Consider the following 16,798-nt stretch of genomic DNA (forward strand, 5'->3'; position numbering starts at 1 on the left):
CTCTGAGGTAATGGTTTATTATTTCCCAATACCAGATGGGGAACACAGTTGCAAAGAGTGCTGCAACTTGCCCAGAATCACAAAAAGAAATCCACAGAAGAGGAGACACTAAATCCAGATCTCTGAAGTTCAGCATTAATGGTTTGTATACCCCTCCTCTGCACGTGCATGCAGGGTTATAGACTTCAACGGTGTTCCAGTTTAGAGAGTGACTCATTCCTCCTCCTGTAGTGCCAGAGACATCCAGTAAAAAGAACTATGAATGATAAAGCCTCAGGTTGACTAAGGACTCAAAGTGTCAAGCAAGCATCAGACGGATGAGTGTCTTCTATACTCTGGCAACACCTGAGAATTTTCTTGATGGTAAAATATCACTAGCTGAAGGTGGTGCTCCTGGACATGCTACAGTAAGGACGTAAGGCAGACCGCCTCTTGTGAAGAGGATTGCACACCTTCCAGAAACAGGACTGTCGCATCCCACTCCCAGTAAAGAGGGAGGGTAAGTGACTTCAGATTCGTAAATTCTCAACAGTGCAGACTAAGGTGAGATAAATCTCAAGGTCCGTATACAAACATTTATTAGCTTCCCAAAATGGTTAGTATAGGTCTTAACAAGTCCATGATAATTGGTTAGGTATATAACAAGTGATGGCAAATGGTGAGGTATGCATTGTGTTGCTTAACAACAGGTATAGGACAACTTATGACAAGCGGTACTTAAGGTCATTACTTAACAACTCTAACTGTTACTTAACAATTCTAAGAGAAGAGAAACTGAGGGATAGAGAAAGGAAAAGACGGAGAAAAAGACAGAGATAAAGAGATCACCGGTCCTGGTTCCAGCGTCTTTTTCAGGGAATGTTCCCAGGCATAATCTTCCTCTTTCTTGGAAAAACCTTTCCAGGCATGGTCTTCGTTCTTGGGAAGAATCTTCCCAGGCACAATCTTCTTTTATTGTTTCTTCTTTGTTTCCCCCTAGGGGCACTTATTTTCCCCTTTTATGTTTGCTGAATTAGCATGGTCCACCCCCCTTGCCAAGGCTGTCTCAGGTTTCTCCCTTCTCCCAGGTGACGTGTAGCTTGATTTGGGTGGAGAGAGGAGTGCCACAGTCATACATGTTTAGCATGATCTCTATAATCTTCATTAGCATATGCGGGGGTGTGTGCTTTCATACGCATTTCGTAGATAATGAAGCAAAGGTCACTTGTCAGACACAACGGCCTTGAGAACTGAGAACTAGCAAGCTCACCACACGAGTGGCAGAACTATCCTGTCTTCACAAGACAGTTCTCCCACACTTTCAGGCACCAGAAGTGTTAGTCTTATCAGTTCTTTGAAGGCCAGGCCTGCATTATTTATTTCCTTGTGAGTGTTGGAGGCATTCCATTGAAGGCTTGGAGGGCCTTCTGCCCCTCGTCAGGGAATTTACAGTCTGTCCCTCACAAGGACACCAGCCCACTCAGAGTGCAATGCCTACATCGTTAGCACCATCTACAAAAGCGGAATCATAAAGCCTCAGAGCAAGACATTAGCGTGAGCTTCAAGACAGGATTCCAAGCAAGTCCAAACTTTTTAATCTCTTTATATTGGAGATTGTAGAAATGTTATTTTAGAAATAAATGTAAACCAGCTTGAAAATAGCAATCAGCATACTTTGGATCTTACACTTTGCCTGCTTTTTTACTTTTTCATGGTACGCTCACAATTACTTTTTCCCTATCGGCTTCTAAGAGCAACTAGGTACAGTCAAATATGGAACAAGTACTAAAGGCATTATTCTTGCATTAAAAAAAATAGTTTTATCTTGTATTTGGATCAATGCATTGAATTAAATATATATACACCTGTGTGCATGTACATAGATATAATCAAATGAGTTAGCCTGACATTGTTGAACAGAAGAAAGTGAAAAAATTTCACAATAATTATTCTGATCCTGGAACATTTTTAAAGCACTTGCATCCCTGAAGGGCCTTATGTACACCTTTACATCTTTATTTCTTTTTTAACTGAAAGGAAAAAAAAGTCACTTAGGAAACACAATCGAGTATGAATCTGATGAGTCAGACTAAAGAACACAGCATAGTGTAATCTATGCTTGTAATATCGAAGATCAAAGAGGATGAAATTAGTTCCCCTTTATTCACGTAAAACATGGCCTACTAACAATTCACATGATGCTTTGACTAGAGTTTAGTCACCTTTGTTATGAAAAACATGGGTCATCCATTCACATCTTCATTATTTAGGCAGAATTAAACTTCTTATTAAAACCAAGAAAAAAAATATTTAGGCATTCCTATGAAGTATAGAAAAGCTAGATCATAAGCCACTGGGCTTACACAGAGCTTTATCTCCAAGCGATAAGCTTGCTGCTTTGTTTCTGAAAAGATGAGCTCAGGCAATAACTGAGGAGAAGTCACCCTTATGAGGCTATAAACACATCTCCTCAGGACTGATTACTTAAATCACACTAAGCATCCTGTGTATTATTATGGAGCACTGGGTTTTATGGAAATTTAAAATCCATCTCTCAATATCCTTTAAGGCAGGTTAGTAAACGTACTCCTTACGGAAAATATAACATTGCTAGACATTCAAGAACTCCTGTATTTGTTCTCTGAAAAAGCAGAGGAATAAATTTCTGGTGAAATCTTTCACGGCTCTTAGCAGAATACTAAAAATCCATTTCAAAACACTTCCCTCACCTTGATGATGTTTCAGGATCTCAAGGCAATTAAATCAAACTGTTCATAGCGGAAAGACAGCTCAGGCTTCACTGGCATTTTATTCCATCTCTCGAGTTCCCGATGATCACATGGAGCCCTGTGAGAAGGGACCAAGAACTCCCAACTCACTTCCTTTTATCCAAGCTTGGTATTTAGACATGCAAACAGAGACTGGAGCTAAAACTACCTATATTACTTCCAGATAGAGACAATCAGAAGTAATACATCTTCCACATCCATTTGATCAAGGGAAACACCATCCAAGCGTTCAAAGGCTAAGTGTTGACAGTCTCCCTACAGAAGACCCTACATGCTGCAGCCCCAATGGACTGATGAAGTGGCAGCAACAACTGATGCAAATTTCCTGAAAGTGAGAATCCAGGCATGGGGCAGCCTCTGGCATTTACTCAATATAGGGCCTCTCTCCTCTGCGTGGTAGCTTACAAAAAGCTAGGTTGTTATTGAGCCATGAAGATTTTCATCGCCCCAACACTAACATCAAAACCAGGGGCAGCCTCAGCCTGACTCACTGGCACATCCTGGTTAAAGGGGAGACACGGAGTCCAACAATGTAATTTCCCACACGGGAAACCAGACACAGTACAACAGATTAGGCGGCCTCAAATGCACTTCTGAACGTTGAGCACACCATTGCACCTAGAAACACTCTGGAACGCTTTAAAATTGGTCCTAATGTGAAAGAGTATTCATTGCCTGCCATGTGCTACGCTTTGACAGATCCAGCAGTAGGAAAGAAAATTATGCAAAGAATATTTTGAAACACCAGATACCGCCTAAATACCCCCAACCAGTAGTCGTTTCCTCATTCCACAGTGGCAGGAAGGACATGGCCCCAAAAGGAATTGCTCTTCATGGCACAACACCCTATCTGCCTGCAAAAGAATACATCTGCCTCAAAGGGATTTGAGACCCTTGATGAAATAGGTTTAAGGAAACCCCAGAGAAAGAAGATAAAGAATACTGTTGTTTTCAGGGTTCAACTTCGCGTAGTACTAGTGACCAGGCAAACCAAAATGACAAGACCTTCAGTTTCAAAACCTTGTTTCTAAAATGGGGTTGCAGAAAACCCCATGAATTCTTACCTGTAGTATTCACGCCTTAAACAGTAAGAACTCAGGGAAGAAAACTACTTAGGACTGTTGCTGCATCTGATTATCTTCAGTCAACAGAACTGCTATCAAAGTGTGCCCAGGCTACTGCAACTCCTCTAACAGGTTTTTCTCTATCTGTTTTTTCTGTATATCCTGACTGTATTTTATTTCCTGCATCAAGAAAAGTAACCAGGGACCACACACGCACAAAAGAGTAACCTTGATTCTCTGACATCCACCCTGTTTAGCCCAAGGAGCTGCAAGTAAACCAAAACCAGCTTGTTTGACATTCTTTTGAATATCGACTGGAAGAAAGCAGCTTCCCTATTGAGTGGGCTCCTAAGACCATGAATTGATTTTGTACAGACTTTCCCCTTACATCTCATCATTCACTTCATGGTAATACTTTCAGTGTCAGTGAGCTGCTCCCCTGATCCTACTTAGCCCATTTACAAGGATAAGTGGATGCAACAGTCATTACTAACTATTCAGTTGCAAGGCTTTGTTTTTCCCCCCAAAACGTAGCTGGAACATAAGACACAGTGTATTTCAACTGTTGAAAAGTCTGCATCCTCTGAGCTTTTTCTATCAATCAGCATCCTGAGCACAGACAACCAGAGGGGACACCAACATGCTTCATCCTTCAGGAAATCCAATTTTTCATTCCTTTGGAAGAATCCAACGAGATATACTGTTAAATCCTTACAAGATCCATCCTGAACTGTAATGGTAAGCTGTATTTTAATCCTTAAGACACATGTCCCATCCATCTTAAAGCTCAAAACAGAACCCAGACTTCAAAATGGATCTGCAACTAGTAACCTATCAAAGATTTAGAGAGTATACTGCTAGAACAACAAAACCAAACAGTTAAGGTATCAACTAGAACTACAGTATTACATACATAAGAAAAGGATGTTTCAAAATACCCTGACCATTCCCATTTTCAGGCTTACAGATTCATAATTCAGTCCCGAAGGACTATCATTTTCAAAGAACTGGGTATCCAGCAACTTCTGCTAGCATCCAAAAATGAACAGCAGCATGCCTTGTTTTAAAAAAACTAAACTGCTTATTTAGTTGGGGCATCACTGTTCTGAAGGGTATTTTGTTTTTTTTGTTGGCGTGGGATTTGGGTTGTTTGGGGGGGGGTTTTGTGGATTGTTTTTGTTTGTTTTGTTTGTTTGTTTTGGTTTTTTAAATCTTGCCTTCTTCTCCAGTCTGACTTATAATTTGAAAAAGTATACTCTTGAGCACGACATGAAAATCCCATAAAGATTCATATCCATTTTCTGCTCAAAAAATATGTAAAAGCTGTAATAGAAGAAAGACCACATTATATTATTGATCTGGGATGATGTCTGTCAAGCTCCTGACAGAAGCTAACCTTCATAGCCAAATTACAAATCCCCTGAAAACACTGGTGTGTAATGGAAAGCCTGACAGGCCATTAGTGACAACAGCATGAACAAGGTTCTAATAAACAACGAAAATGGAATTTTAAATGAACCACCATTAAAAAAGAAAAAAAAGAAAAAAGGGTATTTACCCTGGAGGGCTGCAGACCTAGTTTATCCCAGACTGCTGATCTCCATGACTTGATCCTACACGGATATTCCTAAATATCCTGTGCTTGACTGTAGAAGTGGCAGGATGGGATCCTAGGGCACAAGGTCTCAATACTCCTTCTGACACCAGTTATATTCACATCAGCCTTGATATTAAAAGATCATTATTTGCCTCCGGCTGTCATCCTACGCCAACATCACAAGGTCTCCCAGTCCCAGTGAGAGATCCTCCTTTGTCCCCCTCTCAGTCCCCACAGCACAGAAACACACCACAGCAAAATTACAGCCTCTCACCTGCTCTGTGATACCAAGAAATCTCATCTGCAAAAAGCATGCCACCTAGCACAGCCCTGCCAGAATGCAAATTTCCCAGCAGCCACCTTCAACTACTTTGTTCTCACTGATGCATTACAGCAAGAGACATTAACTTAAAAAATTGGCACTGCACCCTGGTTTTAAAATTACCCACTCCAGCCCTGATACAAGCATTCAAAAAAATCACCTTCCATCAGACTTGCCCGAGTCTGATGTCCTTGGAGTACAAACAGTACCCCTCGCACGAGTACAATTTGCTGAGGCCCATCCCAGACCGGCACCACAAGCTCCTCTCTCCCACCCTCTGTTCTCCAGCACGGCCAGCCCTGCTCCGTGCCCCTGGGCCTTGCTGGGATAGGAAGCAAGGCAGATCTCTCAGAGGACCTAGCAAGCACATCCCGCACCCCATCGGTGGTGCATGCAAGGCTGCTGGACAAGCAGAAACACGTTCCCATCCCATGACCAGAATTGGCTCCAGCTGTAGTTTCTCCTACACTTGTGGTTTCTCCTACACCACCCTATCCAAGCACTCAACTATGCATCAAATGCCTACACGCATGCTTGATTTCAGAAACTTCTCCCAGTTTTCCATGCCAGGCAAAAAAAAAAAAAAAAAAAGCACCTTTAAAATAATCTTCCCCTTCTACCTCTAAGAAAAAAAATAAAAAAAAGGAAAAACCACACTGGAATTTCTTGGCTATTTGCTCATCTTTCTCCAACACAAATCTGAGGTTCAGTACCCAGGGTGAGCTGGTTAAATCACTTTGACTTTAAAGTACTTACTTTAACTCTGATTTAAATAATCTGTTCTGATCTTGCTTTGCATTTGTACTTTCTAGAACTTTTCCTAGAAAGAAATACAGATTATTCTTGGCTGGAATGCTCTGATTTTTTTCTATTTTTTATTTTAGTGATTACGAAGCTACTCTATAAATATTTTTTATTTTATTATTTATAAGTTATTACATTAGTATCTTTTTCTTTTCAGTATTTGACTATTCATTTTTTATTGAACATTTCATATTCATTAGCTGCAAAATGTTTTATAAACAGGACAAAAGAACTTGTACAAATACTAAGGTTCAAGTAATAAAAACTGTATTTTAAACTCAAATCCTTCTAAATGCATTGAATGAAGAGATAGTAAATTCATCAACATATTTGTATATTAAACTAACTCATTACAGGGGACTTTACCTGTAGTTAGCAAATTTGGTTGTATACGTCCTTCAAGCTTTCATTAGGACAGAGGTGATTTTTGTACCTTCTCGTTATTCACAGATCAAAAGAAAACAAAGCTTCCCAGGCTTTTGTAGTTTCTCACCTTTGACTGGACAACTCTCTGAATTAACTCCAAGAAGAACCACGAATGAAGAATATGTTTTGTTTCTGCATGAAAGCTACTCCTGTCAAACCAGTTCTGTACTGCAGCAAATTCTCAGCAGACACTTCTACCTACTCAGTGGCTACACTTTCTTCAAAGCTTCAGAAGCAAATATGTCTTTCTTGAATATTATAATTTAATTAAAAGTTATTACACTATGATAGAGTTAAGGCCTGAATCTAGTACTGTCAAATTCAAATTATTCATTCTTCTAATTCTTCCTTTTAACCTCTTTTGCTTTCCAAAAATTTCTTCCACCGTTCTTCATTCTTCTACCCATATTTTCCCACTTGGGTCTTTATGTTTCCATCATATTTTCCACAACACTTGCAAGCACTTACTGTATGCCACCTCACCTTTTCTTCTCTCAGGAAGGCTAGAGACGTATTTATTTCCAGGATTTATTCATCAGGATAATTTGGTACATGAATCACTCCCCTGTCTGTACTCACATGACAGGCCCCGAGGTGCACTGCTGCGCAAACAAGTCCAAGCAATCCTGAGACTTTGAGGAAGAACGTTCCTCCTTCTGCTGAGCCTACACCAAGTACACTCTCCTCTGCCCTCCTCTTGTCAACAGCCGGCCAAATATGAGAAGACCTCCTCTATCACCAGGAAACCATACAGAAGAAACACTTCATTACTGACAAGACTATGAGGCTGCCTGCAGGGTCTGGCCTCTCTGCCAACACCTGTGGCCACCACCATCACAGACCTTCAGTGCCTGGTGGCAGCAGTTTTCAACTGCTTATTTACTCCTCATTTACTGCAGCCCACGGGGCAGCCACCTACTTGTCAGGATCCTTATGACTCCTCCACCTTTTGCCTGGCTACTCATCTCCATTACTGATCAGCCACAATTCGAGACATTATTCAGATCTCCCTGTTTATTTTTCTTACTCATCATAAGTTCCAGTACGTATGTACGAAGTCCCACCTGCACCCAAGCACACTGTGCTACACCAAAGGCAGGGCAATTTGTCACTGGAGGACAGAAGGACGCAGGTAAATTAAGCATCTGACAACATTACACAGTAGTTTCAGGCACAAACAAAAATAAAACCCTCCCAGTTCAGGGCTTTGGCCAAAAAGGTAACTTCAGAGCCTTACACGCAGCCTGGCTGAGGAGACATACAGCAATTCTGTCATTCCCCCAGAAAGAGAATTATTTTGCCAGAGAAGTGTTCTAAAAAATGGCATTTCAGAGCCAGTATTGCACACAATGACACTAACATCCAGCCGAGGCTTCTCAGAGAGGCATCATCCTTCCCCCTAAGCAGCTTGGTAAGGAGTCACACGTGAGTCATTATTTTGAAGTGTGATGTCAGATTTGCTATATTTTCTACATTACACAAACAGGACAACACAAAAAAAATCCCATGCAAGGGGATTTACATTTTTTGACAATACTTGTCCAAATGCTCATGTGATAATCCTGAAATAAAGCAATTCCTCTCACCAAAATCCAGTGTCAGCAAAACCAGCAATTTCCTCCTTAGGCTGGGGAGTAGGGGCTCACTTAAAGGAAATACACAAAAGGAGAGAGGCCGCCCAAATTATGACCCAGTAAGTCCCATTTTATTGTTGGGACGTTAACAGCACTCAGGAAAAACCCAGAATTTAACACAGTCAAAGTCTTTGTCAGCTGATTTCGAGAGAACTCAGAAAAAACTCACAACATGTTTGACCTACTGACACAGCTGAAAAGGATTTGGCCATTGGAAAAGAAACATCACTAATATAAAAATCAGCTCTGGGGGTGCTCATTCTGCAGCCAAACAGGTGACATCCAGCTCCAGGCTGGATCATGGGGACTGTTTTAAATAATAGCACCCAGGCACGAAGAGCAAACAAAACCTCTGTGTTAGCTACCTGAACCCATACGGGATGGTGACTACTTTTATGAGTACTGAACTCAAGGAAAAGCCTCTACATCTGCTGTGCTGCTTGTGCCCGGCATATGCGGGAATAGCCCAGGTTATTTTGACTATGGTGCGTGGCCTGCAGCAGAATTTGCTAGGGCAGTCCAGACGTGTATAAATTTAAGCCATGGGATTACACCTGATAACCTTCTGTTCATCTACAATTTCTATTAAGCACCACCCCGAAAGCTTAGTCTTCTTCCTAAGAGAAGTATTTAAACTATTTACTTCCATAGTAATAAATCACAGAAGGGGGGGAGGGGGAGGGGAGAAAGCAGTCATTCACTGTGAGTGACAAGATTATATATCAGGTAACATGCAGCACACAATGAAATTAAAATCTCGGAACATCCTTCAATACAGAAAAGTGGAGATTTATAGCAGAGAGAGATTCTCTGTCTCCTAGGCCTTAAGAAAGCTTCCCAGTACATTCCTCCCAAACTTGAAGTAATACTATGTATGTGTTTAAAAAAGCTGGTCAGATGCTGTGATGATTTACATGTTCCTATAGTAATCTGAATCTGCAACCTCTAATCTTGAGAGGGGTCCCACTTTGTGACTCCGCAGTGCTCAGGAATTAGCAAGGGGAGTGCCAGCAGGAACTAATATTCAGCAACTCTGCCCAGAAATAGCCACCACAGGATTCTCCCTGCATTAAAAAAAAAGCTGAAGGTCCATCACACCTGCAGCTGCTGAGGGCAGGGAGACATAAGGCACTCCTCCACCTGCAGGATACTGCACTTGTGGGAAAGGCATAATAGCTTGGCAAATTGCAGTGTTTTCAGCTAAGAGTTCCCTAGAAATAAAAACTGAATGTCCAAGGCACTCCTGTGGTGAGACGTAACCTCTTTCCACAAAGGTATGGACATACACAGGCAAATCTCCACAGCCAGGATCAGCCCCTCAGTGCAACAAGCTGAGCAGTTCTGCTGAGGTTTTCCTTTCAAGTCATCTTCTGGTAGAAGAGAGGTGCAATACTGTCTATTACTTGTCTGATTATTCCAAAGTTACACAGCTGGACTTCTCACGATGAACTACTGTGGTTGTGCATTCAAACACAAGCGGAGAGGAGGTGTTTCTACGTACTTACCAGCCACCACAGTTTTTCCCTTTTCCAATTTCAGTCAAAGAAAGCGATGGTGACATTTCTATTCCTATGAGTCTTTATTTTCACTCAAACATGTTATAGCCAAACATGAGCTGACAACAGCTTTTCAATGAATGCAATCTCACAGGCATTTTGGTTTGGGTTTTTTTTTCCTGTTTTGGTTACAGTATCTTTGCCACAACACTTTATTTGGCCCTGTAATGTTTTTATACTACAGTTAAGCCATGAGATCCAATTTAATTTGAAAAAAAAAACAAAAAAGAAACAAGACAGACTCCTCATTTCTCTCTGTTTGCACAAGCTTTCATTATATGCAAGGCAAAAATAAAGGAGGGAGAGCCCATCCCTCCCTGGGGAGACCACAGTAAGCACTGGCAGACAAACTGGTGCGTAAAGGTCAGATGGAGAACCAGAGAGATTTCCCATGCCAATCCACATCACAAAGCCAGCAAAACTCAAACAAAAACTCATTCTGGGTTTTTAAGGAAGACTAAGAAACAGAGAATGTTGGGACATTATAAATGAGATGAGGAAGAAGGAGCCCTTAATAAAGGCCACATGGAAGAAACAAGAGAAATATGGAACATCAGTGTTCATAATTCAAAGCCCTGACCCCGCAAGGACTTCTGGGCATTCATCCCCTTAAAGTAGGTAGAAACCATTCCTCACATCAAAAACTTCTGTCTATGATCTCTATTGTTGCACATAAAAACAAATGATTTCTATGCATTAGCCTAGCCAGAAGAGCTTCCTGATGCGAAGGGTTTTGGTTAAGGGAGCTGTCATACCACTCTGTCGCCTAAAGTCAACTGAATTTCAACTTCAAACTTTTATTTTGCAATGCGTAGGCTTTGCCAAGGGCTAAATAAAGACGTGCCACATAAAATTTGCATAGATCGAGATGTTAGTAAACAAGATAGCCCAAAAGCTGAAGAAAACCTCCAGGATTTAAACAATTAACTGACCACCAAGAGCCACAACGTTATGTGCTTACTAGACCACGGCAAGCAGCGTGAAGTCATTTACTCAGCAAAGGGAGGTGTCTGACTCAGAAGGGGGGAAAAAAAAATAAATTAATCTACAGAGATCAGTTGAGAAGCCATACGACCGCATGCACTGGCAAAAGTAACGAAAAATTTGTTCTGTTTGTATTCCAAAACGCATGACACATAGCTTATACTTAAATATATATATATATATATATATAAAAATAACATTGGCTGATGTGCGTGGTGCCTTCTGACCATTTTCCTCCAAGGGCATTTCAGACAATGGAGCAGCCAGCTGCTCTCTCCGGTTTCTCGGGGACTTCGGAAGGGAAAAGGGCCCATCCCCGTGACAGCCCGGCAGCACACACACAACAGGTTTCCGGGCCACCGCCGCCGGCAGCACCGGCCGGAGCAGGCGACCGACCCATCCCGCAGCCCCGCGGAGGCGGGGGCTCCCCGTTCCCGCCCGGAGCGGGACCCCGGGGCGCCGCGCCCGCCCCTCCGCTGCCCCTCCCGTCTCCCGCCCAGCCGGCGGGGAGGCCCCGGCCGCCGACTCACCGAGGCCGCTGATCTCCTGACGGAGGCCGGCGCGGCTCCGCTCCTCCGCTATCGCCCGCAGCATCTGCTGCAGGGAGCGGTCCAGGTCGCCGTTGGCCTCCTCGTCCCTCGGCCCGACGCGGCCGCCGCTCCTGGCAGAGGCCATGCTGCCGCTGCCGCCGCCGGCGATGATCTCATGTCAGGCCGCCCCGCGGAGGCGGCCGCGGCACCCGGCGCTGCCGCCCCCGCCGCCCGCACGCCTCTCCCGGCAGCGGCGGGCGGAGCCGGGGGCCGCCCGCTGGCAACGAACAGAAAACCCTCCCGACAACGCTGCTGCTGCTTCTTCCTCTTCCTCCTCCTCCTCCGGGCTGCGGCAGGGGAGGGGGCGAAGACCCTCCCCGGTTCAACCCCTCAGAAAGTTTCAACCGGGCGTCGACAGCAGCCCGCCACCCGGGACGCCGCGATCGCTTCCACCGGCGCTGCCCGGCCGCGCTCCGTCGCTTCCTGCTACAGCAGCCACGGGGGCGGGGGCCGCCGGCTCCTGGCCCCGCCCCCGCCACGCCCTTAGGGCGTGGCGGGGGCGGGGCCAGGAGCCGGCGGCCCCGCCCCCGTGGCCGTTGCGGGCGCGTCGTTGTCCCCACGGAGGGTTTTCCAGGCAATGATTGGATCTAAACCTAAAATACTCGAGCGGGGCCTTTTGGCGACGGAAAACCTTGGGGTTGTTCAGCCTGGAGAAGAGAAGGCTCCGGGGAGACCTTATAGCGGCCTTCCTGCACCTGAAGGGGGCCTACAGGAAAGCTGGGGAGGGGCTGTTTGCAAGGGCATGTAGTGACAGGATGAGGGGTAATGGCTTCAAACTGGAAGAGAGTAGATTTTGATTAGATATCAGGAAGAAATTTTTCACTATGAGGGTGGTGAGACACTGGAACAGGTTGCCCAGAGAGGCCGTGGATGCGCCTTCCCTGGAAGTGTTCAAGGCCAGGCTGGATGGGGCTTTGAGCAGCCTGGTCTAGTGGGAGGTGTCCCTGCCCAGGGCAGGGGGGTTGGAACTAGATGATCTTTAAGGTCCCTTCCAACCCAAATCATTCTATGATCTGTCCAAGCAGAAAATGCAAAACAGTATTTCAGGTGGCCTGTAACCCGACAAGAAGAAAGATAAGAAAATGCACCTGCAGGCAGGCTCTGCGAGGAGAGCAGGGCCAGGTGTTTGGCCATCATCCAGGGCAGCCCACACAGTCCTCAGTCCCTCCCATCTCAAGACCTTTTGTTTCGAGTCAGGCTTTCTGGACACCTTCCTCCCTATCCTCCCCTCTCGTTGTGTCCCATAGGTTTGCCCCCAGACTCTTGCCACTGCAAGCGGAGTTCTCCTGCCTGCCCCACTGACACCAAATCTCCTGAGCTGCTGCTTCCTTCTTGCTCTCCTGTCCTCCGCCAGCTGTAACCATACACGTACAGTGCTATGGGGACAAAACCCAACCTGAGGCATCCCCTGAAGTGTCTACCAAGAGCTGGGTCTCCTCTCCCTTAGTATTAGCACATCTTGCCAGTGAGGTGTAATGTAAATCAGGAATGGGTGATTTCAGGGAAAAAGCCAGCTTGTGCTGCAGTGACTGGACCCCAAGTCCTGCTGCTGCTGCTGGTTGTCCCCAGCAGATACCAACAATGGCCAGACCTTCCTCAGCTCATAAATTAAGGATTTGTTAAGCCACAGATGGAGAGCAATACAACTGCCTGTCCCATTCTTCTGCAAACAATTCACTCAACATTTTTTATTTATAATATTACTTTACACCCTCCTCAGTTCCTAAAAATATTGTAAGGCTTATGCAGCCTTTTCTTCTCTGTCAAGTCCTATTTGAAACTTAGCAGGCCTTGAAGACAGTGGTGGGAAGGGGACAGAGGACTTAAGACTTGAGATGGACATCATTTGAGACCTGGGCTTTTTGCTATGGCTTAGTAAGAAAAGTTTCCAAATGCTGTATGACCGTTGTCCAAAATAGCATACGTTTATGCCATGTTTCCAGTTTCAGTTTCATGTCAACTTCTGACACCAATACACTAACAGTCAGACACCTGCTGAATGCTATTTACAACCATATGCTGATTTCCAATTACAGGGGTATAAACAAGAGTATTTTCTGTGGAAAGCCCTTATGCCGAATTGGACACGTGAGAGAAATCTGAAGTTGACGCAACATTTTGCTAGTGAAATGCCTACTTTTTTACAAAGCAATGGAAAGCGTGGACATACAATCATGGGACTTAAGCACCTCTTTCATTATTAAACCTGATAGTTCCGTTTCTCGGAGAGAATGCAGGTTTGTAGTCACATGCTGGCCCTATAAATGCATGCTGTAGAGTTATTTATCCCATGGGCTTACAAAGGGGAAAAGCAGAGGACTCTCCTGTACTGTTAGCCTCCAAGTTGTTCCTGACATTGCCAGGATATGACACCTGAGACAGAAGGAAGGAAAAATCTGCTGCCAGAGGAGCTCATGGTCTCATTTACCTTGTGCCGTGCTGTACTAGATAAGGATCAGGCATTTTTCCCTAGTAGATTACTGTTTGATCCCAATGCCGCTATCATGTTAGGTGTACATGGAAATACTTGATACTTCTTGTGTCACCAGCCAGTAGATATCCCTGCAGCTGTTTCTCCAGAGCCTCCAGCAGTTCAGTCCTTCTGCTGAGCCCTTAACCCTCACCCTACAGTTCCAGCACACCTGCTTAAGAAATGCAATTAAGCAAACCTGCTGCGACCCCACCCAGGCCTTCTGTATCCTGGAATGGGATTCCTAGCCTTATTCAGTTCCTAGCCCTACCTTCAGCTTTCTCTGGCTTCTACCAAAACAGGCCCACAGACAAAATCCTCTGTTGTTTTTCTTCTCATAGGTCTCCCCAGCCAAGCTCACAGCTCTTGATCAGAAGATAGAGGGATGAAGTCTATTTTCTTAAAGGGGCTATTGATTATGTACCCTTAGGAACAGTTAGAAATCTGAAATGCTAATTGATTTTGGTTTTTAAAGATCCCATGGTACATTTTAAAACAACAGACCCCTCTGTCTAGCCAAACTCTTGAGGGGGGATTGTATTCTCTCTTTACATATTGCTCCTAAACATCATCTTCACCGACACTTAGCACAATGTTATCACTATAATGGGCATCAGGAGCCCTATCTTACCCCGCATGCTCTCACTGAACTCAGCTGCACACAAAATAATAAATTCTCCACCTTGCAAAGGGGTAATGGGTGTTAGGGCCCTGGGGGCACTAATAGGCCTTAATGGCCCTGACCAGCCTCACCTGGGGCCTCCACACACACCCACAGGCTGGAGACTCTATTTAATCTCATCCCTGAGGTTTTGTCTGAGCTATGGTGAAGGAGTGTTTGTCTTTGGTTGTACTGCAGCTGTGTCTATGTCTGGCTGTTGACCCTGACCTCTGGGCTGGCTTCTCAGTTTGGCCATGGACCTGTCCTATCACCGTGGAGGTACCTTTTGACTTAGGCTCTGGTTTATGCTGTCCCTTTGCTTAGGCTCTGCAATGCTGGGCTGTGCCCCCAAAGGGCACTGCCCACATGGGAGTGTCCCCCAGTTCCCTGGTCCCTAGGGAGCTTCTAGCCTGTACAGTGACCTGACAATAGATTCCTGTACTTATACAATAATGCTCTTTTTGTCCTGATGTAAAATATGTGCATTAATCAGCAAGATGGATAGGCTATGGGTCAGAGGGTAGGCTGGATGCATCTCTTTAACTTAACTGTATAACAGAAACATAAAGCAGAAATATAAAACCTCAAATTCACAGTAAGTAACCAGCTGACTTAACATTGTGAAGTATGTCTTTTGGATTAGTCAATAATAGTCAAGCTTTGCTACGCTTACACGAAAGTCAAGCAAGTTATTTATATAAAGTCATATTTCCCTTACTATGTTTATTTTAGTGGCAGCTAATAGTGACAGTCTGTGGTGCATGTTAATAAGACCACATGGTTTGTGAATATCTAACAATTAAGATGAGCTTGCAAGTTACAGATATGTGCTTATTTAATGCATTTGAATGTATTTCTAGTGGATGAGTCCTATACTATATATGCCTTAGAGCGTGGACCCTGTCAAAACTCATGTAGCTACTTATAGCCTGTCAAAGAGACCAGCGCTTCTTATGTGCTTCAAACTCTGTGCATAAACTTTTGCAGAAATAGACTTTGTAATTCTGAAAGCCCTATTCAACCCATTACAAGCATGTGAAGTACCTTCATTTTTCTAAATGTTTTTCTTTACTGATAATTACTAATGCGGATTTATGACAGCTGCTTGTGGCAAATGGATGTTATTTCTGCTTTAAAGACACAGGGTGTGAAATGCGGTCTTGTGCTGAAGAGATTTAGCCGTTTGCTTAAAAATTCTAGTCGCATATCAGTCATAAATTGGGGTATCTCTATCTTCAATAGCCTGCTGCTTTCTGATGAAGGCAGGCTGTCTGGTGAGTTTATACGTAAAAACTAATTCTGCAGTTTTTACTTAATTGCCTCCCTAACTGCATCAAGGCATTTTGACTTAGGACACAGTAGTTTTGGTCTTCCCATTATAAACTGTGTTAAATCGGTCAGCTTTACAGATAATTTAGTTACTACTGGAACTTTCCAGTGTTCATCAGAGGACCAATTCTGCTCCCAAGATTAAACCTACAATTAAAGCTCCTGAAAAATTCTATCTAGAGAATGTTACAAGTCCTTTTCAGCTCCAACTATCCCTTGTAGTTTCTCGTCTGAATGCACAGCAGAGTCCTTAAGGTCATGTATTTCTGAAGTTAGAACTGTTGTACCTGTTCAGCCTTCTTTTGTCCTTCCCCCTTTCTTTGTACTAATTTTGTCATCCCTGTCACTACTTTCATCACTTAATGGCCACAGGATATTGTGCTAAATGGCAGCCAGAGATGCTTAGTCTTGCATTGTAGGAGTAGAAACATATGTCTGAATTTGTATGAGGAGCTTTCCGTCCAGCCTGATCCTACTCTTCTGCAGCAGAAACCCCTGAGCCTTTTATCCTAGGTTGCTCCCGTGCTGTTCCTGAGAGGGCAATTCCCTTAACAGGATTGAGAGGTGAACTGTAGCCTTTGTGATAACAGGCT

At 44.0% G+C, this 16,798-nt stretch overlaps 1 protein-coding gene across 2 annotated transcripts in view; it reads right to left on the reverse strand.

The window, feature by feature from the left end:
- The window catches only part of KIAA0930 (KIAA0930 ortholog), an 88,221-nt gene extending 76,018 nt beyond the window's left edge, over positions 1–12,203 (reverse strand). For both annotated transcript variants that reach the window (XM_063354994.1, XM_063354986.1), the window contains exon 1: positions 11,686–12,203. In XM_063354994.1, the coding sequence (XP_063211064.1) occupies positions 11,686–11,830 (145 nt within the window). In that variant the 5' untranslated portion in view covers positions 11,831–12,203. The remainder of the gene's footprint in view (positions 1–11,685) is intronic.
- Positions 12,204–16,798: the final 4,595 nt, after the last annotated feature.

Source organism: Chroicocephalus ridibundus, chromosome 1 (assembly GCF_963924245.1).
Source record: "Chroicocephalus ridibundus chromosome 1, bChrRid1.1, whole genome shotgun sequence".
NCBI classification, from domain to species: domain Eukaryota; kingdom Metazoa; phylum Chordata; class Aves; order Charadriiformes; family Laridae; genus Chroicocephalus; species Chroicocephalus ridibundus.